At 43.3% G+C, this 27,210-nt stretch overlaps 2 protein-coding genes across 2 annotated transcripts in view; both read right to left on the minus strand.

The window, feature by feature from the left end:
• The window catches only part of LOC135574933 (centrosomal protein of 192 kDa-like), a gene marked incomplete at its 5' end in the record, with an annotated part of 34,011 nt that extends 23,906 nt beyond the window's left edge, over positions 1 to 10,105 (minus strand). Inside the window, 6 exons of the mRNA XM_065027054.1 lie at positions 1,911 to 1,969; positions 2,080 to 2,204; positions 3,744 to 3,859; positions 4,515 to 4,634; positions 6,718 to 6,890; positions 10,066 to 10,105. Coding sequence (XP_064883126.1) covers positions 1,950 to 1,969; positions 2,080 to 2,204; positions 3,744 to 3,859; positions 4,515 to 4,634; positions 6,718 to 6,890; positions 10,066 to 10,105 — 594 coding nt within the window. The remainder of the gene's footprint in view (positions 1 to 1,910; positions 1,970 to 2,079; positions 2,205 to 3,743; positions 3,860 to 4,514; positions 4,635 to 6,717; positions 6,891 to 10,065) is intronic.
• Positions 10,106 to 10,107: 2 nt separating this feature from the next.
• LOC135574934 (centrosomal protein of 192 kDa-like) lies at positions 10,108 to 26,833 on the minus strand. The gene is made up of 9 exons (XM_065027055.1): positions 26,807 to 26,833; positions 24,311 to 24,571; positions 23,591 to 23,712; positions 23,257 to 23,366; positions 20,336 to 20,501; positions 12,311 to 12,513; positions 12,017 to 12,143; positions 10,949 to 11,054; positions 10,108 to 10,281 (listed from the first exon to the last, which is right to left on the minus strand). The coding sequence occupies exons 2-9, from the start codon at positions 24,491 to 24,493 to the stop codon at positions 10,108 to 10,110; spliced, it is 1,191 nt and encodes a 396-aa protein (XP_064883127.1). The 5' UTR covers positions 24,494 to 24,571; positions 26,807 to 26,833.
• Positions 26,834 to 27,210: the final 377 nt, after the last annotated feature.

The raw sequence follows: 27,210 nt of genomic DNA on the forward strand, positions 1-27,210 counted from the left end.
CAACACAGTGACCTGCTGTCCAGAGCCTGACCAACACAGTGGCCTGCTGTCCAGACGCTCTCAGGCCCAGAGCCTGACCAACACAGTGACCTGCTGTCCAGACACTCAGGCCCAAAGCCTGACCAACACAGTGACCTGCTGTCCAAACGCTCTCAGACCCAGAGCCTGACCAACACAGTGACCTGCTGTCCAGAGCCTGACCAACACAGTGACCTGCTGTCCAGGCGCTCTCAGGCCCAGAGCCTGACCAACACAGTGACCTGCTGTCCAGACGCTCTCAGGCCCAGAGCCTGACCAACACAGTGACCTGCTGTCCAGACGCTCTCAGGCCCAGAGCCTGACCAACACAGTGACTTGCTGTCCAGACGCTCTCAGACCCAGAGCCTGACCAACACAGTGACCTGCTGTCCAGACGCTCTCAGACCCAGAGCCTGACCAACACAGTGGCCTGCTGTCCAAACGCTCTCAGGCCCAGAGCCTGACCAACACAGTGACTTGCTGTCCAGACGCTCTCAGACCCAGAGCCTGACCAACACAGTGACCTGCTGTCCAGACGCTCTCAGGCCCAGAGCCTGACCAACACAGTGACCTGCTGTCCAGACGCTCTCAGACCCAGAGCCTGACCAACACAGTGACCTGCTGTCCAGACGCTCTCAGACCCAGAGCCTGACCAACACAGTGACCTGCTGTCCAGAGCCTGACCAACACAGTGACCTGCTGTCCAGACGCTCTCAGGCCCAGAGCCTGACCAACACAGTGACCTGCTGTCCAGACGCTCTCAGACCCAGAGCCTGACCAACACAGTGACCTGCTGTCCAGAGCCTGACCAACACAGTGACCTGCTGTCCAGACGCTCTCAGACCCAGAGCCTGACCAACACAGTGACCTGCTGTCCAGAGCCTGACCAACACAGTGACCTGCTGTCCAGACACTCTCAGACCCAGAGCCTGACCAACACAGTGACCTGCTGTCCAGACGCTCTCAGACCCAGAGCCTGACCAACACAGTGACCTGCTGTCCAGACGCTCTCAGACCCAGAGCCTGACCAACACAGTGACCTGCTGTCCAGACGCTCTCAGACCCAGAGCCTGACCAACACAGTGACCTGCTGTCCAGACGCTCTCAGACCCAGAGCCTGACCAACACAGTGGCCTGCTGTCCAGACGCTCTCAGACCCAGAGCCTGACCAACACAGTGACCTGCTGTCCAGACGCTCTCAGACCCAGAGCCTGACCAACACAGTGACCTGCTGTCCAGACGCTCTCAGACCCAGAGCCTGACCAACACAGTGACCTGCTGTCCAGACGCTCTCAGGCCCAGAGCCTGACCAACACAGTGACCTGCTGTCCAGACGCTCTCAGACCCAGAGCCTGACCAACACAGTGACCTGGTGTCCAGACGCTCTCAGACCCAGAGCCTGACCAACACAGTGACCTGCTGTCCAGACGCTCTCAGACCCAGAGCCTGACCAACACAGTGACCTGCTGTCCAGACGCTCTCAGACCCAGAGCCTGACCAACACAGTGACCTGCTGTCCAGACGCTCTCAGACCCAGAGCCTGACCAACACAGTGACCTGCTGTCCAGACGCTCTCAGACCCAGAGCCTGACCAACACAGTGACCTGCTGTCCAGACGCTCTCAGACCCAGAGCCTGACCAACACAGTGACCTGCTGTCCAGACGCTCTAAGACCGACCCCTCTGAGTTTCCACAGCATTAGGAGCAGGAAGTCACACTCAGGGTTACACAAACAGGACCAATCACAGCCTTTCAGTACATCATAGCCTGGTCCCAGATGTAGTTGTGCAGTCTTGGTCAACTTCTATGGTCATGGTATAGCTCTGTGGCCAGGCTAACCAGGACACTGATTACAGAAGAGGAATGACAGTCACCAAGCGGCGTGGACTCACCTTAGGGAATATTTGGAATGCTTGATGTGGAAGGGCTCTTTAGGGGTTAGGAACATCAGCTGCAACATCAGACAAGCTCAACATCAAATCCATGCAATGCAAAGCATTCTGGGTAGTTATCACATCAATCACAGTTCATGCAATTATTCTGTGTGTGTGTGTTGCTCACCGCATGTGTTTCCAAGGAGTTGTTTCTCATGTTGACCTTCAGTGTGCTGGTCTCCCCTACCCTGGTAGGGGGAATGAGAGGTGGTCCTGGGGGGCGTATACCCCCTACACAGAGCCTCCTCCTGACTGGAACACACAACATCATCCACACATTTAACATCGACCTGAACCTTCCTCCTCCATGGGGCTTTGAGCTTCCTGAACATCGACCTGAACCTTCCTCCTCCATGGGGCTTTGAGCTTCCTGAACATCTACCTGAACCTTCCTCCTCCATGGGGCTTTGAGCTCCCTGACCATCTACTTGAACCTTCCTCCTCCTTGGGGCTCTGAGCTTCCTGAACCTTCCTCCTCCATGGGGCTCTGAGCTTCCTGAACCTTCCTCCTCCTTGGGGCTCTGAGCTTCCTGAACCTTCCTCCTCCATGGGGCTCTGAGCCTCCTGAATCTTCCTCCTCCATGGGGCTCTGAGCTTCCTGAACCTTCCTCCTCCATGGGGCTCTGAGCTCCCTGACCATCTACCTGAACCTTCCTCCTCCATGGGGCTCTGAGCTCCGTGACCGTCTACCTGAACCTTCCTCCTCCATGGGGCTCTGAGCTCCGTGACCGTCTACCTGAACCTTCCTCCTCCATGGGGCTCTGAGCTTCCTGACCATCTACCTGAACCTTCCTCCTCCATGGGGCTCTGAGCTTCCTGACCATCTACCTGAACCTTCCTCCTCCTTGGGGCTCTGAGCTTCCTGAACCTTCCTCCTCCTTGGGGCTCTGAGCTTCCTGAACCTTCCTCCTCCATGGGGCTCTGAGAGACCTGACTGCCAGCTGACTGACTAACTAACTGGTTAACTAGCTGGCTAACTAGTGCTCCCTGTTTTGTGATTCATCCTTCACTGTGCTCTGGACTGTGGAGGGTCGACCTTGTTTTTCTAGTCATCACTAGTGAGACCTGACTGCCAGTCATCACTAGTGAGACCTGACTGCCAGTCATCACTAGTGAGACCTGACTGCCAGTCATCACTAGTGAGACCTGACTGCCAGTCATCACTAGTGAGACCTGACTGCCAGTCATCACTAGTGAGACCTGACTGCCAGTCATCACTAGTGAGACCTGACTGCCAGTCATCACTAGTGAGACCTGACTGCCAGTCATCACTAGTGAGACCTGACTGCCAGTCCTTACCCAGTCCTTACTAGTGAGACCTGACTGCCAGTCCTTACCCAGTCATCACTAGTGAGACCTGACTGCCAGTCATCACTAGTGAGACCTGACTGCCAGTCATCACTAGTGAGACCTGACTGCCAGTCATCACTAGTGAGACCTGACTGCCAGTCATCACTAGTGAGACCTGACTGCCAGTCATCACTAGTGAGACCTGACTGCCAGTCCTTACCCAGTCATCACTAGTGAGACCTGACTGCCAGTCATCACTAGTGAGACCTGACTGCCAGTCCTTACCCAGTCATCACTAGTGAGACCTGACTGCCAGTCCTTACCCAGTCATCACTAGTGAGACCTGACTGCCAGTCCTTACCCAGTCATCACTAGTGAGACCTGACTGCCAGTCCTTACCCAGTCATCACTAGTGGAACCTGACTGCCAGCCCTTACCCAGGCATCACTAGTGGGACCTGACTGCCAGTCATCACTAGTGAGACCTGACTGCCATCCTTACCCAGTCATGCCCCCATCAGCAACCGGGTCAGGTCTTCTCCTGGTCTTAAAGGCTTCAGTCTTCACCAGAGAACAGTCTGCTTCCTGAGGAGCCACCGCTGGACCAACCTTCACACCCTGAAACACACCATCATCATCATCATCATCATCATGGCCACCCTCCACGCCACCGCCACCCTCCACGCCATATCCAGAAGGGTCATATTCATTATTCAAGACAGTCTCCTGGCAGTATAATGATGTCTCCTGGCAGTATAATGGTGTCCTATAACAGTCTCCTGGCAGTATAATGGTGTCCTATAACAGTCTCCTGGCAGTATAATGGTGTCCTATAACAGTCTCCTGGTAGTATAATGGTGTCCTATAACAGTCTCCTGGCAGTATAATGATGTCTCCTGGCAGTATAATGATGTCCTATAACAGTCTCCTGGCAGTATAATGATGTCTCCTGGCAGTATAATGATGTCTCCTGGCAGTATAATGATGTCCTATAACAGTCTCCTGGCAGTATAATGGTGTCCTATAACAGTCTCCTGGCAGTATAATGATGTCCTATAACAGTCTCCTGGTAGTATAATGATGTCCTATATCAGTCTCCTGGCAGTATAATGATGTCTCCTGGCAGTATAATGATGTCCTATAACAGTCTCCTGGTAGTATAATGATGTCCTATAACAGTCTCCTGGCAGTATAATGATGTCTCCTGGCAGTATAGTGATGTCCTATATCAGTCTCCTGGCAGTATAATGATGTCCTATATCAGTCTACCCACAATGCCACAGAGCTGGAAGCGTATCCTGGTCTTGTGCTGAGGCTCAGCCACTGGGTGACACTCCAGGTCCCAGAACTGAGCATAGTCCCCTCGGTCCCTGGGCAGGAAGGTGATGGGCACCTGGAGGAGATCAACAGGAGGAGATCAACAGGAGGAGAGGAGTTCTGGGTACCAGGGGTGTGACTGGGTAAAGCTGGGTGGTCAGTAACCCCCCCCTAATAAAGATATGTTCTGGGGACCAGGGTGTGACTGTAACCCCCCTAATAAAGGTAAAGCTGTAAAGGTGGTCAGTAACCCCCTAATAAAGATATGTTCTGGGGACCAGGGTGTGACTGGGTAAAGCTGGGTGGTCAGTAACCCCCCTAATAAAGATATGTTCTGGGGACCAGGGGTGTGACTGGGTAAAGCTGGGTGGTCAGTAACCCCCTAATAAAGATATGTTCTGGGACCAGGGGTGTGACTGGGTAAAGCTGGGTGGTCAGTAACTCCCCTAATAAAGATATGTTCTGGGGACCAGGGGTGTGACTGGGTAAAGCTGGGTGGTCAGTAACCCCCCCTAATAAAGATATGTTCTGGGGACCAGGGGTGTGACTGGGTAAAGCTGGGTGGTCAGTAACCCCTAATAAAGATATGTTCTGGGGACCAGGGGTGTGACTGGGTAAAGCTGGGTGGTCAGTAACGTGCTCCCCTAATAAAGATATGTTCTGGGGACCAGGGTGTGACTGGGTAAAGCTGGGTGGTCAGTAACCCCCTAATAAAGATATGTTCTGGGGACCAGGGGTGTAACTGGGTAAAGCTGGGTGGTCAGTAACCCCCTAATAAAGATATGTTCTGGGGACCAGGGTGTGACTGGGTAAAGCTGGGTGGTCAGTAACCCCCTAATAAAGATATGTTCTGGGGACCAGGGGTGTGACTGGGTAAAGCTGGGTGGTCAGTAACCCCCCTAATAAAGATATGTTCTGGGGACCAGGGGTGTGACTGGGTAAAGCTGGGTGGTCAGTAACCCCCCTAATAAAGATATGTTCTGGGGACCAGGGGTGTGACTGGGTAAAGCTGGGTGGTCAGTAACCCCCTAATAAAGATATGTTCTGGGGACCAGGGTGTGACTGGGTAAAGCTGGGTGGTCAGTAACCCCCTAATAAAGATATGTTCTGGGGACCAGGGTGTGACTGGGTAAAGCTGGGTGGTAAAGTCAGTAACCCCCTAATAAAGATATGTTCTGGGGACCAGGGGTGTGACTGGGTAAAGCTGGGTGGTCAGTAACCCCTAAAGATATGGGGACCAGGGGTGTGACTGGGTAAAGCTGGGTGGTCAGTAACCCCCCTAATAAAGATATGTTCTGGGACCAGGGTGTGACTGGGTAAAGCTGGGTGGTCAGTAACCCCTAATAAAGATATGTTCTGGGGACCAGGGTGTGACTGGGTAAAGCTGGGTGGTCAGTAACCCCTAATAAAGATATGTTCTGGGGACCAGGGGTGTGACTGGGTAAAGCTGGGTGGTCAGTAACCCCCTAATAAAGATATGTTCTGGGGACCAGGGTGTGACTGGGTAAAGCTGGGTGGTCAGTAACCCCCTAATAAAGATATGTTCTGGGACCAGGGTGTGACTGGGTAAAGCTGGGTGGTCAGTAACCCCCCCCTAATAAAGATATGTTCTGGGGACCAGGGGTGTGACTGGGTAAAGCTGGGTGGTCAGTAACCCCCTAATAAAGATATGTTCTGGGGACCAGGGGTGTGACTGGGTAAAGCTGGGTGGTCAGTAATGTTCTGGGGACCCTAATAAAGATATGTTCTGGGGACCAGGGGTGTGACTGGGTAAAGCTGGGTGGTCAGTAACCCCTAATAAAGATATGTTCTGGGGACCAGGGTGTGACTGGGTAAAGCTGGGTGGTCAGTAACCCCCTAATAAAGATATGTTCTGGGGACCAGGGTGTGACTGGGTAAAGCTGGGTGGTCAGTAACCCCCTAATAAAGATATGTTCTGGGGACCAGGGGTGTGACTGGGTAAAGCTGGGTGGTCAGTAACCCCTAATAAAGATATGTTCTGGGGACCAGGGTGTGACTGGGTAAAGCTGGGTGGTCAGTAACCCCAGTAACCCCCTAATAAAAGATATGTTCTGGGGACCAGGGGTGTGACCGGGTAAAGCTGGGTGGTCAGTAACCCTAATAAAGCCATAGGTAGGGGTAGAGATGGAGTAAATCACCTGCATCTTGTGGTATGCTCCCAGGGTTCCAGAGACTCGGGGACATCTGAAGGCTGTGTAGGTGGCCCGGTACACATCCCCACTGCTGTCCACCCCCTTTACATAGGGAGGGGCGAAGGAAGACAGGTACCACCTCACCTGCTCTCCTCTGTTCTCCACCTCCACAGAGGACTCTGACGAAGGAAGAGACGGCTTTAGATCAAAACACTGGAAACAAGAAACATTCTTCAAGAACATACAGAGCATTTTGGTATTATCTAGAGGGGAAATAGGGCTATTGACTGGCAACTGCAAACTCCAGAGGTTATAGATATGTCCCAACGCTGAGATTATAGATGTGTCCCAACACTGAGTCAGAGATTATAGATGTGTCCCAATGCTGAGATTATAGATATATCCCAACACTGAGTCAGAGATTATAGATATGTCCCAACGCTGAGTCAGAGATTACAGATGTGTCCCAATGCTGAGATTACAGATGTGTCCCAATGCTGAGATTATAGATATGTCCCAACACTGAGATTATAGATATGTCCCAATGCTGAGATTATAGATATGTCCCAACACTGAGTCAGAGATTACAGATGTGTCCCAATGCTGAGATTACAGATGTGTCCCAATGCTGAGATTATAGATATGTCCCAACGCTGAGATTATAGATATATCCCAACACTGAGTCAGAGATTATAGATATGTCCCAACGCTGAGATTATAGATATGTCCCAACGCTGAGATTATAGATATGTCCCAACACTGAGATTATAGATATATCCCAACACTGAGTCAGAGATTATAGATATGTCCCAACACTGAGTCAGAGATTACAGATGTGTCCCAATGCTGAGATTATAGATATGTCCCAACGCTGAGATTATAGATATGTCCCAACTGAGATTTGATAGTCAGAGATTATAGATGTGTCCCAATGCTGAGATTATAGATATGTCCCAACACTGAGATTATAGACATGTCCCAACGCTGAGATTATAGATATGTCCCAACGCTGAGATTATAGATATGTCCCAATGCTGAGATTATAGATATGCTGAGATTATAGATATGTCCCAATGCTGAGATTATAGATATGTCCCAATGTCCCTGAGATTATAGATATGTCCCAATGCTGAGATTATAGATATGTCCCAATGCTGAGATTATAGATATGTCCCAATGCTGAGATTATAGATATGTCCCAATGCTGAGATTATAGATATGTCCCAACACTGAGAGATTATAGATATGTCCCAATGCTGAGATTATAGATATGTCCCAACACTCCAGAGATTATAGATATGTCCCAATGCTGAGATTATAGATATGTCCCAACGCTGAGATTATAGATATGTCCCAACACTGAGTCAGAGATTATAGATGTGTCCCAATGCTGAGATTATAGATATGTCCCAATGCTGAGATTATAGATATGTCCCAACGCTGAGTCAGAGATTATAGATGTGTCCCAATGCTGAGATTATAGATGTGTGCTGAGATTATAGATATGTCCCAATGCTGATATGTCCCAATGCTGAGATTATAGATATGTCCCAACGCTGAGATTATAGATATGTCCCCAACACTGAGATTATAGATATGTCCCACGCTGAGATTATAGATATGTCCCCTGAGATTATAGATATGTGCTGAGATTATAGATATGTCCCAAACAGAGATTATAGATGTGTCCCAATGCTGAGATTATAGATATGTCCCAATGCTGAGATTATAGATATGTCCCAATGCTGAGATTATAGATATGTCCCAATGCTGAGATTATAGATATGTCCCAATGCTGAGATTATAGATATGTCCCAATGCTGAGATTATAGATATGTCCCAATGCTGAGATTTATAGATTATAGATATGTCCCAATGCTGAGATTATAGATATGTCCCACATGCTGAGATTATAGATATGTCAGAGATTATAGATATGTCCCAACGCTGAGATTATAGATATGTCCCAACACTGAGTCAGAGATTATAGATATGTCCCAATGCTGAGATTATAGATATGTCCCAACGCTGAGATTATAGATATGTCCCAACACTGAGTCAGAGATTATAGATGTGTCCCAATGCTGAGATTATAGATATGTCCCAATGCTGAGATTATAGATATGTCCCAACGCTGAGTCAGAGATTATAGATGTGTCCCAATGCTGAGATTATAGATGTGTCCCAATGCTGAGATTATAGATATGTCCCAATGCTGAGATTATAGATATGTCCCAATGCAGAGATTATAGATATGTCCCAACGCTGAGATTATAGATATGTCCCAACGCTGAGATTATAGATATGTCCCAACGCTGAGATTATAGATATGTCCCAACGCTGAGATTATAGATATGTCCCAACACTGAGATTATAGATATGTCCCAATGCTGAGATTATAGATATGTCCCAATGCTGAGATTATAGATATGTCCCAATGCTGAGATTATAGATATGTCCCAACGCTGAGATTATAGATATGTCCCAACGCTGAGATTATAGATATGTCCCAATGCTGAGATTATAGATATGTCCCAATGCTGAGATTATAGATATGTCCCAATGCTGAGATTATAGATATGTCCCAACACGGAGTCAGAGATTATAGATATGTCCCAACGCTGAGATTATAGATATGTCCCAACACTGAGTCAGAGATTATAGATATGTCCCAATGCTGAGATTATAGATATGTCCCAACGCTGAGATTATAGATATGTCCCAACACTGAGTCAGAGATTATAGATGTGTCCCAATGCTGAGATTATAGATATGTCCCAATGCTGAGATTATAGATATGTCCCAACGCTGAGTCAGAGATTATAGATGTGTCCCAATGCTGAGATTATAGATGTGTCCCAATGCTGAGATTATAGATATGTCCCAATGCTGAGATTATAGATATGTCCCAATGCAGAGATTATAGATATGTCCCAACGCTGAGATTATAGATATGTCCCAACGCTGAGATTATAGATATGTCCCAACGCTGAGATTATAGATATGTCCCAGAGATTATAGAACGCTGAGATTATAGATATGTCCCAACACTGAGATTATAGATATGTCCCAATGCTGAGATTATAGATATGTCCCAATGCTGAGATTATAGATATGTCCCAATGCTGAGATTATAGATATGTCCCAACGCTGAGATTATAGATATGTCCCAACGCTGAGATTATAGATATGTCCCAACACTGAGATTATAGTTATGTCCCAATGCTGAGATTATAGATATGTCCCAATGCTGAGATTATAGATATGTGCCAACGCTGAGATTATAGATATGTGCCAATGCTGAGATTATATGTCCCAATGCTGAGTAACGCTGGGAGTCAGAGTGTCTCCTACCTGAGGTTTCTCCTGAGGCGTGGCAGGAAACACGATCAACGGTTACTGATCTCTACCGTGGCTGGAGCGGTCCTGGTCAGGGGGGTTGGCCTGCAGGGGGCAGCATGGAGGTGGGCATGGGGCTAGCAGTCTGAGGAGGAAGGGGGCTAGGCTCCGGTCTGCTGGGGCCGTTGATACATCCAGAGCCAGGTCCTGACGGATCTGGACTTTGATGAACTGGACAGCAGGAGGAGAGAAAATAACATCATTAAGGGGAGGGCCACCATATCAAGACATTGAGGGGGGGCGCACCATATCAAGACATTGAGGGGGGCACCATATCAAGACATTGAGGAGGGGGGCACCACATCAAGACATTGAGGGGGCCACCACATCAAGACATTGAGGGGGCCACCACATCAAGACATTGAGGGGGACCACATCAAGACATTGGGGGGCACCACATCAAGACATTGAGGGGGGCACCACATCAAGACATTGAGGGGGCCACCACATCAAGACATTGAGGGGGACCACATCAAGACATTGAGGGGGGCCACCACATCAAGACATTGAGGGGGGCACCACATCAAGACATTGAGACATTGGGGGCGCCACATCAAGACATTGAGGGGGACCACATCAAGACATTGAGGGGGCACATCAAGACATTGGGGGGGGGCACCACATCAAGACATTGGGGGGGCACCACATCAAGACATTGAGGGGGGTGGCACCACATCAAGACATTGAGGGGCCCCACCACATCAAGACATTGGGGGGCCCCACCACATCAAGACATTGGGGGGCCCCACCACATCAAGACGGGGGGGTGGCACCACATCAAGACATTGAGGGGCCCCACCACGTCAAGACATTGAGGGGCCCACATCATCATCACTACCTTCTGTTGATTGTCACACTGGACATAGATTTGGCCACTCCATGGAAACATGGATGTCCTGGTTGCTAGGGACGGATTAGGACTGATGAGGATCTGGAGGTGGCACCTGGGAACAAAAAACTATGGTGAAACACCCCTAGTACTATAGTCACCTGGTACTATAGTCACCTGGTAAAACACCCCTAGTAATATAGTCACCTAGTAATATAGTCACCTGGTAAAACACCCCTAGTAATATAGTCACCTGGTAATATAGTCACCTGGTAAAACACCCCTAGTAATATAGTCACCTGGTAATATAGTCACCTGGTAAAACACCCCTAGTAATATAGTCACCTGGTAATATAGTCACCTGGTAAAACACCCCTAGTAATATAGTCACCTGGTAAAACACCCCTAGTACTATAGTAACCTGGTAAAACACCCCTAGTAATATAGTAACCTGGTAAAACACCCCTAGTAATATAGTCACCTGGTAATATAGTCACCTGGTAAAACACCCCTAGTAATATAGTCACCTGGTATAACACCCCTAGTAATATAGTCACCTGGTAATATAGTCACCTGGTAAAACACCCCTAGTAATATAGTCACCTGGTATAACACCCCTAGTAATATAGTCACCTGGTATAACACCCCTAGTAATATAGTCACCTGGTAATATAGTCACCTGGTAAAACACCCCTAGTAATATAGTCACCTGGTATAACACCCCTAGTAATATAGTCACCTGGTAAAACACCCCTAGTAATATAGTCACCTGGTAATATAGTCACCTGGTAAAACACCCCTAGTAATATAGTCACCTGGTAATATAGTCACCTGGTATAACACCCCTAGTAATATAGTCACCTGGTATAACACCCCTAGTAATATAGTCACCTGGTAATATAGTCACCTGGTAATATTGTCACCTGGTAATATAGTCACCTGGTATAACACCCCTAGTAATATAGTCACCTGGTAAAACACCCCTAGTAATATAGTCACCTGGTAAAACACCCCTAGTAATATGTGTGCGTGAGTGCGTGTGTGCGTGTGTGTGTGTGTGTGTGTGTGTGTACATACCGTGGTTCTATAACTCCATGTTGAGGGGTAACAGTGAGACAGTGGGCTGGCCAGGACAACTCAAAGCTCAGCTCTCTGGATGATGAGTGGTTCTGGATCAGGACATGTCTGGTGTTGGAGGCTCCGTCTGGACAACATACATTATAAACCAAAGGAAAGGGTTTAATTATATTCTATTAAAAACTACAAAAAAAAAAAACGTTTTATGAACAGAAAATGTTCTGTCCTGAGAGACCTTCCTCAGGCTGCAAAGAGCACAGAGTTAGTCTCAAACAGTGAGGTGATAATACTGACTGATAGTGGGAGAGGTGAGGACCAGCTGTTCAGGCTGGAGGCTCCAGGAGTCCCTGTGGTCCCCTGGTTCTGTCCCTGTCCCAGAGGGCTCTGTCCCTGTCCCAGAGGGCTCTGTCCTGGGTAACGCGGGGCCTTGAGGACCCTTCACAGGCAGTACATCCAGAGACACGTTGCTGATGTGACGGTCTGAGTTCCCAAAACCACTACAACATGATAAGACAACACCATTATATAACCATTAACACCATAATGTTAGTATAACACCCCTACTACAACATTATATAACCATTAACGCCCCTACTACAACATTATATAACCATTAACACCCCTACTACAACATTATAACCATTAACACCCCTACTACAACATTATATAACCATTAACACCCCTACTACATTATATAACCATTAACACCCCTACTACATTATATAACCATTAACACCCCTACTACAACATTATATAACCATTAACGCCCCTACTACAACATTATATAACCATTAACACCCCTACTACAACATTATATAACCATTAACACCCCTACTACAACATTATAACCATTAACACCCCTACTACAACATTATATAACCATTAACACCCCTACTACATTATATAACCATTAACACCCCTACTACATTATATAACCATTAACGCCCCTACTACAACATTATATAACCATTAACACCCCTACAACATTATATAACCATTAACACCCCTACTACATTATATAACCATTAACACCCCTACTACAACATTATATAACCATTAACACCCCTACAACATTATATAACCATTAACACCCCTACTACTACATTATATAACCATTAACACGACCACTACAACATTATATAACCATTAACACCCCTAATACAACATTATATAGCCATTAACACCCCTACTACATTATATAACCATTAACACCCCTAATACAACATTATATAGCCATTAACACCCCTAATACAACATTATATAACCATTAACACGACCACTACAACATTATATAACCATTAACACCCCTACTACAACATTATATAGCCATTAACACCCCTACTACATTATATAACCATTAACACCCCTAATACAACATTATATAGCCATTAACACCCCTACTACATTATATAACCATTAACACCCCTAATACAACATTATATAGCCATTAACACCACCACTACAACATTATATAACCATTAACACCCCTACTACATTATATAACCATTAACACCCCTACTACATTATATAACCATTAACACCCCTACTACAACATTATATAACCATTAACACCTCTACTACAACATTATATAACCATTAACACCCCTAATACAACATTATATAGCCATTAACACCACCACTACAACATTATATAACCATTAACACCCCTACAACATTATATAACCATTAACACCCCTACTACAACGTTATATAACCATTAACACCCCTACAACATTATATAACCATTAACACCTCTACTACAACATTATATAACCATTAACACCCCTACAACATTATATAACCATTAACACCCCTACTACAACATTATATAACCATTAACACCCCTACTACAACATTATATAACCATTAACACCCCTACTACAACATTATATAACCATTAACACCCCTACAACATTATATAACCATTAACACCCCTACTACAACATTATATAACCATTAACACGACCACTACAACATTATATAACCATTAACACCCCTACAACATTATATAACCATTAACACCCCTACTACATTATATAACCATTAACACCCCCACTACAACATTATATAACCATTAACACCCCTACTACAACACCCCTACTACAACATTATATAACCATTAACACCCCTACTACAACATTATATAACCATTAACACCCCTACTACAACGTTATATAACCATTAACACCCCTACAACATTATATAACCATTAACACCCCTACTACAACATTATATAACCATTAACACCCCTACTACAACATTATATAACCATTAACACCCCTACTACAACATTATATAACCATTAACACCCCTACTACAACATTATATAACCATTAACACCCCTACAACATTATATAACCATTAACACCCCTACTACAACATTATATAACCATTAACACCCCTACAACATTATATAACCATTAACACCCCTACAACATTATATAACCATTAACACCCCTACAACATTATATAACCATTAACACCCCTACTACAACACCCCTACTACAACATTATATAACCATTAACACCCCCACTACAACATTATATAACCATTAACACCACTACAACATTATATAACCATTAACACCCCTACTACAACATTATATAACCATTAACACCCCTACTACAACTACAACATTATATAACCATTAACACCCCTACTACAACATTATATAACCATTAACACCCCTACTACAACATTATATAGCCATTAACACCACCACTACAACATTATATAACCATTAACACCCCTACTACATTATATAACCATTAACACCCCTACTACATTATATAACCATTAACACCACTACAACGTTACATAACCATTAACACCCCTACTACAACATTATATAACCATTAACACCCCTACTACAACATTATATAACCATTAACACCACTACAACGTTACATAACCATTAACACCCCTACAACAACTTTATATAACCATTAACACCCCTAATACAACATTATATAACCATTAACACCCCTACTACAACATTATATAACCATTAACACCCCTACTACATTATATAACCATTAACACCCCTACTACAACATTATATAACCATTAACACCCCTACTACAACATTATATAACCATTAACACACCTACAACAACATTATATAACCATTAACACCACTACAACATTATATAACCATTAACACCACTACTACAACATTATATAACCATTAACACCCCTACTACAACATTATATAACCATTAACACCCCTACTACAACATTATATAACCATTAACGCCCCTACTACAACATTATATAACCATTAACACCACTACTACAACATTATATAACCATTAACATCCCTACAACATTATATAACCATTAACACCCCTACTACAACATTATATAACCATTAACATCCCTACAACATTATATAACCATTAACACCCCTACTACAACATTATATAACCATTAACATCCCTACAACATTATATAACCATTAACATCCCTACAACATTATATAACCATTAACACCCTAACAACAACATTATATAACCATTAACACCCCTAATACAACATTATATAACCATTAACACCCCTACTACAACATTATATAACCATTAACACCACCACTACAACATTATATAACCATTAACACCCCTACTACAACATTATATAACCATTAACACCCCTACTACAACATTATATAACCATTAACACCCCTACTACAACATTATATAACCATTAACACCCCTACTACAACATTATATAACCATTAACACCCCTACTACAACATTATATAACCATTAACACCCCTACTACAACATTATATAACCATTAACACCCCTACTACAACATTATATAACCATTAACACCCCCACTACAACATTATATAACCATTAACAGCACTAATACAACATTATATAACCATTAACACCCCTACTACAACATTATATAACCATTAACACCACCACTACAACATTATATAACCATTAACACCCTACAACAACATTATATAACCATTAACACCCCTACTACAACATTATATAACCATTAACACCCTACTACAACATTATATAACCATACTAACATTATATAACCATTAACACCCCTACTACAACATTATATAACCATTAACTACAACATTATATACCCCTACTACAACATTATATAACCATTAACACCCCTACTACAACATTATATAACCATTAACACCCCTACTACAACATTATATAACCATTAACACCCCTACTACAACATTATATAACCATTAACACCCCTACTACAACCATTATATAACCATTAACACAACATTATATAACCATTAACACCCCTACTACAACATTATATAACCATTAACACCCCTACTACAACATTATATAACCATTAACACCTCTACAACATTATATAACCATTAACACCCCTACTACAACATTATATAACCATTAACACCCCTACTACAACATTATATAACCATTAACACCACTACTACAACATTATATAACCATTAACACCACTACTACAACTACAACATTATATAACCATTAACACCCCTACAACATTATATAACCATTAACACCCCTACTACAACATTATATAACCATTAACACCCCTACTACAACATTATATAACCATTAACACCCTACTACAACATTATATAACCATTAACACCCCTACAACTACAACATTATATAACCATTAACACCCCTACTACAACATTATATAACCATTAACACCACTACTACAACAACATTATATAACCATTAACACCCCTACTACAACATTATATAACCATTAACACCCCTACTACAACATTATATAACCATTAACACCCCTAATACAACATTATATAACCATTAACACCCCTACTACAACATTATATTATAACCATTAACACCCCTACTACAACATTATATAACCATTAACACCCTAATACAACATTATATAACAACATATAACATTCCTACTACAACATTATATAACCATTAACTACCCCTACTACAACATTATATAACCATTAACATCCCTACAACATTATATAACAACATTATATAACCATTAACACCTCTACAACAACAGTATATAACCATTAACACCCCTACTACAACATTATATAACCATTAACACCCCTACTACAACATTATATAACCATTAACACCACCACTACAACATTATATAACCATTAACACCACTACTACATTATATAACCATTAACACCCCTACTACAACATTATATAACCATTAACACCCCTACAACAACATTATATAACCATTAACACCCCTACTACAACATTATATAACCATTAACACCCCTACTACAACATTATATAACCATTAACACCCCTACTACAACATTATATAACCATTAACACCCTACTACAACATTATATAACCATTAACACCCCTACTACAACATTATATAACCATTAACACCCCTACTACAACATTATACAACATTATATAACCATTAACACCCCTACTACAACATTATATAACCATTAACACCCCTACTACAACATTATATAACCATTAACACCCCTACTACAACATTATATAACCATTAACACCCCTACTACAACATTATATAACCATTAACACCACCTACTACAACATTATATAACCATTAACACCACTACAACATTATATAACCATTAACACCCCTACTACAACATTATATAACCATTAACACCCCTACTACAACATTATATAACCATTAACTACATTATATAACCATTAACACTACAACATTATATAACCATTAACACCCCTACTACAACATTATATAACCATTAACACCCTACTACAACATTATATAACCATTAACACCCCTACTACAACATTATATAACCATTAACACCCTACTACAACATTATATAACCATTAACACCCCTACTACAACATTATATAACCATTAACACCTACAACATTATATAACCATTAACACCCTACTACAACATTATATAACCATTAACACCCCTACTACAACATTATATAACCATTAACACCCCTACTACAACATTATATAACCATTAACACCTACTACAACATTATATAACCATTAACAACTACAACATTATATAACCATTAACACCCCTACTACAACATTATATAACCATTAACACCCCTACTACAACATTATATAACCATTAACACCCCTACTACAACATTATATAACCATTAACACCCCTACTACAACATTATATAACCATTAACACCCTACTACAACATTATATAACCATTAACACCCCTACTACAACATTATATAACCATTAACACCCCTACTACAACATTATATAACCATTAACACCCTACTACAACATTATATAACCATTAACACCCCTACTACAACATTATATAACCATTAACACCCCTACTACAACATTATATAACCATTAACACCCCTACTACAACATTATATAACCATTAACACCCCTACTACAACATTATATAACCATTAACACCCCTACTACAACATTATATAACCATTAACACCCCCTACAACATTATATAACCATTAACACCCCTACTACAACATTATATAACCATTAACACCCTACTACAACATTATATAACCATTAACACCCCTACAACAACATTATATAACCATTAACACCCTACTACAACATTATATAACCATTAACACCTACTACAACATTATATAACCATTAACACCCCCTACTACAACATTATATAACCATTAACACCCCTACAACATTATATAACCATTAACACCCCTACTACAACATTATATAACCATTAACACCCCTACTACAACATTATATAACCATTAACACCTCTACTACAACATTATATAACCATTAACACCTACTACAACATTATATAACCATTAACACCCTACTACAACATTATATAACCATTAACACCACTACAACATTATATAACCATTAACACCCCTACTACAACATTATATAACCATTAACACCACTACAACATTATATAACCATTAACACCCCTACTACATTATATAACCATTAACACCCCTACTACAACATTATATAACCATTAACACCCCTACTACAACATTATATAACCATTATTATATAACCATTAACACCCCTACTACAACATTATATAACCATTAACACCTACTACAACATTATATAACCATTAACACCCTACTACAACATTATATAACCATTAACATTATATAACCATTAACACCCTACTACAACATTATATAACCATTAACACCCCTACTACAACATTATATAACCATTAACACCCCTACTACACCCCTACTACATTACATTATATAACCATTAACACCCCTACTACAACATTATATAACCATTAACACCCCTACAACATTATATAACCATTAACACCCCTACTACAACATTATATAACCATTAACACCCCTACTACAACATTATATAACCATTAACACCCCTACTACAACATTATATAACCATTAACACCCCTACTACAACATTATATAACCATTAACACCCCTACTACAACATTATATAACCATTAACACCCCTACTACAACATTATATAACCATTAACACCCCCTACAACATTATATAACCATTAACACCCCTACTACAACATTATATAACCATTAACACCCCACTACAACATTATATAACCATTAACACCCCTACTACAACATTATATAACCATTAACACCCCTACAACATTATATAACCATTAACATTAACCCCTACTACAACATTATATAACCATTAACACCCTACTACAACATTATATAACCATTAACACCCCTACTACAACATTATATAACCATTAACACCCCTACTACAACATTATACAACATTATATAACCATTAACACCCTACTACAACATTATATAACCATTAACACCCCTACTACAACATTATATAACAACATTATTATAACCATTAACACCCCTACTACAACATTATATAACCATTAACACCCCTACTACAACATTATATAACCATTAACACCCTACTACAACATTATATAACCATTAACACCCCTACTACAACATTATATAACCATTAACACCCCCTACAACATTATATAACCATTAACACCCCTACAACATTATATAACCATTAACACCCCTACTACAACATTATATAACCATTAACACCCCTACAACATTATATAACCATTAACACCATAATGTTAGTATAACACCCCTACAACAACATTATATAACCACTAATACAACATTATATAACCATTAACACCCCTACTACAACATTATATAACCATTAACACCACCACTACAACGTTACACCATTAGCCCGTATGTTCTAAGCAGAGAGAAACACTCTAGAAACCAAATGAGGTGTTAGATGAAAACATGCGTATGATTACGATATGATGATATTCAGTCCCGGTACCTGTCAGCCTCCGAGCCTCTCCTGGTGACAGCTAGGGGGTGCTGGACATGGGGGTCAGTCCTTCCAGAGTCCAAGGTCTCTGTGCTGCCCAGCACTGACAACACCACCTTACTCAGGTTCCCATAGAACAACTGGGCCTGGTTGGGGCTCTGGGGCAGGTCGTAGGCTGGAGACAACAGAATGGGAAACCATGAGCTAAACATAGTGGGTCAACACATACATTATACACTATTATACACACACACACTATTATACACACACACACACACACACACAGTTGATGTCAGAAGTTTACATACACCTTAGCCAAATACATTTAAACTCAGTTTTTCCATATTTCCTGACATTTAATCCTAGTAATAATTCCCTGTTTTAGGTCAGTTAGGATCACCACTATTTTAAGAATGTGAAATGTCAGAATAATAGTAGAGAGAATGATATATTTCAGTTTTTATTTCTTTCATCACATTCCCAGTGGGTCAGAAGTTTACATTCACTCAATTAGTATTTGGTAGCATTGCCTTTAAATTGTTTAACTTGGGTCAAACGTTTCGGGTGGCCTTCCACAAGCTTCCCACAATAAGTTGAGTGAATTTTTGTCCATTCCTCCTGACAGAGCTGGTGTAACTGAGTCAGGTTTGTAGGCCTCCTTGCTCGCACACGCTTTTTCAGTTCTGCCCAAAAATATTCTATAGAATTGAGGTCAGGCCTTTGTGACGGCCACTCCAATACCTTGACTTTGTTGTCCTTAAGCCATTTTGCCACAACTTTGGAAGTATGCTTGGGGTCATTGTCCATTTAAAAAAATATATATATATTTCACCTTTATTTAACCAGGTAAGCAAGTTGAGAACAAGTTCTCATTTACAACTGCGACCTGGCCAAGATAAAGCAAAGCAGTTCGACAGATACTCCATGTGTAACTCTGTGTCGTTGTAAAACAAACATACAGTCAATAATACAGTAAAAAAAACAAGTCTATATACAATGTGAGCAAATTAGGTGAGAAGGGAGGTAAAGGCAAAAAAGGCCATGGTGGCAAAGTAAATACAATATAGCAAGTAAAACACTGGAATGGTAGATTTGCAATGGAAGAATGTGCAAAGTAGAAATAAAAATAATGGGGTGCAAAGGAGCAAAATAAATTAATTAATTAAATACAGTAGGGAGTTGTTTGGGCTAAATTATAGGTGGGCTATGTACAGGTGCAGTAATCTGTGAGCTGCTCTGACAGTTGGTGCTTAAAGCTAGTGAGGGAGAAGACCCATTTGTGACCAAGCTTTAACTTCCTGACTGATGTCTTGAGATGTTGCTTCAATATATCCACATAATTTCCCTTCCTCATGAAACCATCTATTTTGTGAAGTGCACCAGTCCCTCCACAACAGAAAAGAACAGAAAAGCACCCCCACAACATGATGCTGCCACCCCCATGCTTCACAGTTGGGATGGTGTTCTTCGTCTTGCAAGCCCACCACTTTTTTCCAAAAACATATCGATGGTCATTAATGGCCAAACAGTTCTATTTTTGTTTCATCAGACCAGAGGACATTTCTCCACAAAGTATGATCTTTGTCCCCATGTGCAGTTGCAAACTGTAGTCTGTCTTTGTTATGGTGGTTTTGGAGCAGTAGCTTCTTCCTTGCTGAGCGGACTTTCAGGCTATGTCGATATAGGACTTGTTTTACTGTGGATATTGTTACTTTTGTACCAATTTCCTCCAGCATCTTCACAATGTCCTTTGCTGTTGTTCTGAGATCGATTTGCACTTTTCGCACCACAGTACGTTCATCTCTACTATTGTTTGTACAGATGATCGTGGTACCTTCAGGCTTTTGGAAATTGCTCCCAAGGATGAACCAGACTTGTGTTGGTCCCCCCCAAAATTCTGGTCTTTGCTGATTTCTTTTGATTTTCCCATGATGTCAAGCAAAGAGGCACAGAGTTTGAAGGTAGGCCTTGAAATACATCCACAGGAACACCTCCAATTGACTCAAATGATGTTAATTAGCCAATCAGAAGCTTCTAAAGCCGTGACATCATTTTCTGGAATTTTCCAAGCTGTTTAAAGGCACAGTCAACTTAGTGTATGTAAACTTCTGACCCACTGGAATTGTGATACAGTGAATTATAAGTTAAATAATCTGTCTGTAAACAATTGTTGGACAAATGACTTGTGTCATGCACAAAGTAGATGTCCTAAACGACTTGCCAAAACTATAGTTTGTTAACAAGAAATTTGTGGAGTGGTTGAAAAATGAGTTAATGGTGCTAGTCTAAGTATGTAAACTTCCGACTTCAACTGTGTGTGTGTGTGTGTGTGTGTGTGTCTGTGTCTGTGTCTGTGTGTGTGTGTGTGTGTGTCTGTGTGTCTGTGTGTCTGTGTGTGTGTGTGTGTCTGTGTCTGTGTGTCTGTGTGTGTGTGTGTGTCTGTGTCTGTGTGTGTGTCTGTGTGTGTGTGTGTGTGTGTGTGTGTGTCTGTGTCTGTGTGTGTGTGTCTGTGTGTCTGTGTGTGTGTGTGTGTGTGTGTGTCTGTGTGTGTGTGTGTGTGTGTGTGTGTGTGTGTGTGTGTCTGTGTGTGTCTGTGTCTGTGTGTGTGTGTGTGTGTGTGTGCGCATGTGTGTATATATATATATATATATATATATAAACATTTCCACAACAAATTAGTTTTTGCAGATAATTATGAATAACAAGTTGTCCAGAGTAGCAAATCCTCACTGGTACCCTAGTGCATAGAACAGTGGTCTCCAACAGGTTGATCTACCAGTAACTCACAGACCACCTACGAGCAGCTCGCCAAACAATTCTGACCGCAAAATGTCACTAACAAATCCCGCAAGTACCAGACACTGCAAGCTCCCAGCTCCTATTTCATCAAAGCAACATTATCCCACCTCTGTCCTAGAAAGACCCCTTACCCTCCAGGACCTGCTCCTCCCCCAGGAACCTCTGGTTGAAGTTGAGTCCTTTCAGCAGACTGTTCTCTGACAGAATCTTCCTGCCTGCCTCAGGCTTCGACAGCAGCAACCTGGGCGACAGGAGATGGAGGTGAAATGAGTCCCCTTACAGTGTTGTAAATCAAACTAGAGGGCCTGGACAACAGAAACAGACAGTAGTGGACCAAACGGTTCTGTCTGACAACACTTATCAACCTCCTGCAAAAGCCTCTTTAATGCTATTGGTTCACAGGATGGATGTTTAAAAGTCAGGTTAATGACAGCCCGTGTAAGAAACAGAGGGACAGGTCCTCACCTCCTGAACTGTTGTCGTGAGACCTCGTCTCCACAGAAGAGACAGACTGTGGCCAGGACGGCATTAGCTGACTGACACAGAGTCTGCTCTCTCTGGGTCACCTTCATCAGAACCGTGATCACCTGGAGAAAGAACCAGTTCAAACCAACTATTAATGATAGAAACATCTCTCCAGTCAGGAAGTCCAGTTCACACCAACTATTAACTATTAATGATAGAAACATCTCTCCAGTCAGGAAGTCCAGTTCACACCAACTATTAATGATAGAAACATCTCCCCAGTCAGGTAGTCCAGTTCACACCAACTATTAATGATAGAAACATCTCTCCAGTCAGGTAGTCCAGTTCACACCAACTATTAACTATTAATGATAGAAACATCTCTCCAGTCAGGAAGTCCAGTTCACACCAACTATTAACTATTAATGATAGAAACATCTCTCCAGTCAGGTAGTCCAGTTCACACCAACTATTAACTATTAATGATAGAAACATCTCTCCATTCAGGAAGTCCAGTTCACACCAACTATTAATGATAGAAACATCTCTCCAGTCAGGAAGTCCAGTTCACACCAACTATTAATGATAGAAACATCTCTCCAGTCAGGTAGTCCAGTTCACACCAACTATTAACTATTAATGATAGAAACATCTCTCCAGTCAGGAAGTCCAGATCAAACCAGAACTTCCTTTCCGACCACAACAAGTCATGTGACCTACCTCCTGTGTCCTCTCCTTCAGGACGAACTGAGACGGAGAGAGGCTGATGTCCGAGGAGTCCATGACAGAGCGTGTGTGTAGGTCAGAGTAGGGAACAGCCTTAACGAAGGCAGCCCTGCACCCAGTGTTTCTCACACAGACACACAGCTTGGAGACCTGGCCTGCTGCCACCCCCATTAGCATAGCCACGTAGCCGTCTGAGCGCTTCCTGTGGTCTTCCAGAATAATGTTGCTGGTCCCTCCATAGCCTGATAGGGGGATCTGGGGGGGGGGGGAGAGAGAGGCAGAGGGCTGGTTGTATATCTCTATTTATTAAGATGTGAGGCATATAGCCAGAGCTACATAACCCATACGTCAGACTCACAACCAACCCATACGTCAGACTCACAACCAACCCATACGTCAGACTCACAACCAACCCATACGTCAGACTCACAACCAACCCATACGTCAGACTCACAACCAACCCATACGTCAGACTCACAACCAACCCATACGTCGCCACAGACTCACAACCAGCCATACGTCGCCACAGACTCACAAGCCATACGTCGCCACAGACTCACAAGCCATACGTCGCCACAGACTCACAAGCCATACGTCGCCACAGACTCACAACCCATACGTCGCCACAGACTCACAAGCCATACGTCGCCACAGACTCACAAGCCATACGTCGCCACAGACTCACAAGCCATACGTCGCCACAGACTCACAACCCATACGTCGCCACAGACTCACAACCCATACGTCGCCACAGACTCACAACCATACGTCGCCACAGACTCACAAGCCCATACGTCGCCACAGACTCACAGCCCACCCATACGTCGCCACAGACTCACAGACGTCGCCACACAGCCCACGTCACGCCACAGACTCACAGCCCATACGTCGCCACAGACTCACAACCCATACGTCGCCACAGACTCACAACCCATACGTCGCCACAGACTCACAACCCATACGTCGCCACAGACTCATAACCCATACGTCGCCACAGACTCATAACCCATACGTCGCCACAGACTCATAACCCATACGTCGCCACAGACTCATAACCCATACGTCGCCACAGACTCATAACCCATACGTCGCCACAGACTCATAACCCATACGTCGCCACAGACTCATAACCCATACATCAGACTCATAACTCATAACCCATACATCAGACTCATAACCCATACGTCGCCATACTCATAACCATAACCCATACATCAGACTCATAACCCGTACGTCGCCACAGACTCATTGTGAAGTCTGAAAACATTAGATAAACTTTAAAAAAAAGTGTAATGTCCCTTTAAGATCAGAAACCACCACTGAAAACCAGTCTGGTCACTTCAATAAGTAGCTAGATCCTCGGAACCCGTAGATTTTCACGTTTCCGTTGTTGGCCTTGCACTACACACCGGACTCAAATAACCACGTCATCATCAAGCCTTTGATTCGTGGAATCAGGAGTGTAGTGCTAGGGCCTCAACTACGGCCCAGGGCCTCAAGTACGGCCCAGGGCAACAACTACGGCCCAGGATGAAGAAACATTGGTCTATAGGATGGTTAGGGTATAGTGGGCCAGACAGTAAACCAGGATGGTTAGGGTAGAGAGGGCCCAGGATGGTTAGGGTAGAGAGGGCCTAACAGTAAACCAGGATGGTTAGGGTAGAGTGGGCCAGACAGTAAACCAGGATGGTTAGGGTAGAGTGGGCCAGACAGTAAACCAGGATGGTTAGGGTAGAGAGGGCCTCACAGTAAACCAGGATGGTTAGGGTAGAGAGGGCCTCACAGTAAACCAGGATGGTTAGGGTAGAGAGGGCCTCACAGTAAACCAGGATGGTTAGGGTAGAGAGGGCCCAGGATGGTTAGGGTAGAGAGGGCCTCACAGTGAACCAGGATGGTTAGGGTAGAGAGGGCCTCACAGTAAACCAGGATGGTTAGGGTAGAGAGGGCCAGACAGTAAACCAGGATGGTTAGGGTAGAGAGGGCCAGACAGTAAACCAGGATGGTTAGGGTAGAGAGGGCCAGACAGTAAACCAGGATGGTTAGGGTAGAGAGGGCCAGACAGTAAACCAGGATGGTTAGGGTAGAGAGGGCCAGACAGTAAACCAGGATGGTTAGGGTAGAGAGGGCCAGACAGTAAACCAGGATGGTTAGGGTAGAGAGGGCCTCACAGTAAACCAGGATGGTTAGGGTAGAGAGGGCCAGACAGTAAACCAGGATGGTTAGGGTAGAGTGGGCCAGACAGTAAACCAGGATGGTTAGGGTAGAGCGGGCCTCACAGTAAACAAGGATGGTTAGGGTAGAGAGGGCCCAGGATGGTTAGGGTAGAGAGGGCCCAGGATGGTTAGGGTAGAGATGGCCCAGGATGGTTAGGGTAGAGAGGGCCTCAGTGAACTTGATGCCAGGCTGTGAGGGCCTCACAGTAAACCAGGATAGTTAGGGTAGAGAGGGCCTCACAGTAAACCAGGATAGTTAGGGTAGAGAGGGTCTCACAGTGAACTTGATGCCAGGCTGTGAGGGCCAGACAGTAAACCAGGATGGTTAGGGTAGAGAGGGCCCAGGATGGTTAGGGTAGAGAGGGCCCAGGATGGTTAGGGTAGAGAGGGCCTCACAGTGAACCAGGATAGTTAGGGTAGAGTGGGCCCAGGATGGTTAGGGTAGAGAGGGTCTCACAGTAAACCAGGATAGTTAGGGTAGAGAGGGCCCAGGATGGTTAGGGTAGAGAGGGCCCAGGATAGTTAGGGTAGAGAGGGCCCAGGATGGTTAGGGTAGAGAGGGCCCAGGATAGTTAGGGTAGAGAGGGCCTCACAGTAAACCAGGATGGTTAGGGTAGAGAGGGCCTCACAGTAAACCAGGATGGTTAGGGTAGAGAGGGCCTCACAGTAAACCAGGATGGT

The sequence above is a fragment of the Oncorhynchus nerka genome, linkage group LG14 (genome assembly GCF_034236695.1).
Source record: "Oncorhynchus nerka isolate Pitt River linkage group LG14, Oner_Uvic_2.0, whole genome shotgun sequence".
In the NCBI taxonomy this organism is placed as follows: domain Eukaryota; kingdom Metazoa; phylum Chordata; class Actinopteri; order Salmoniformes; family Salmonidae; genus Oncorhynchus; species Oncorhynchus nerka.

Bases quoted from the DNA above. Each gene is read 5' to 3' on its own strand.
- LOC135574934 (XM_065027055.1), bottom strand. From the start codon at position 24,493: ATGCTAATGGGGGTGGCAGCAGGCCAGGTCTCCAAGCTGTGTGTCTGT. The intron at 12,514-20,335 runs GTACCGGGACTG...ATCATGTTGTAG, and splicing joins AGAGGCTCGGAGGCTGACAG to TGGTTTTGGGAACTCAGACC. The intron at 12,144-12,310 runs GTCAGTATTATC...TATGTTGTCCAG, and splicing joins CCTCACCTCTCCCACTATCA to ACGGAGCCTCCAACACCAGA.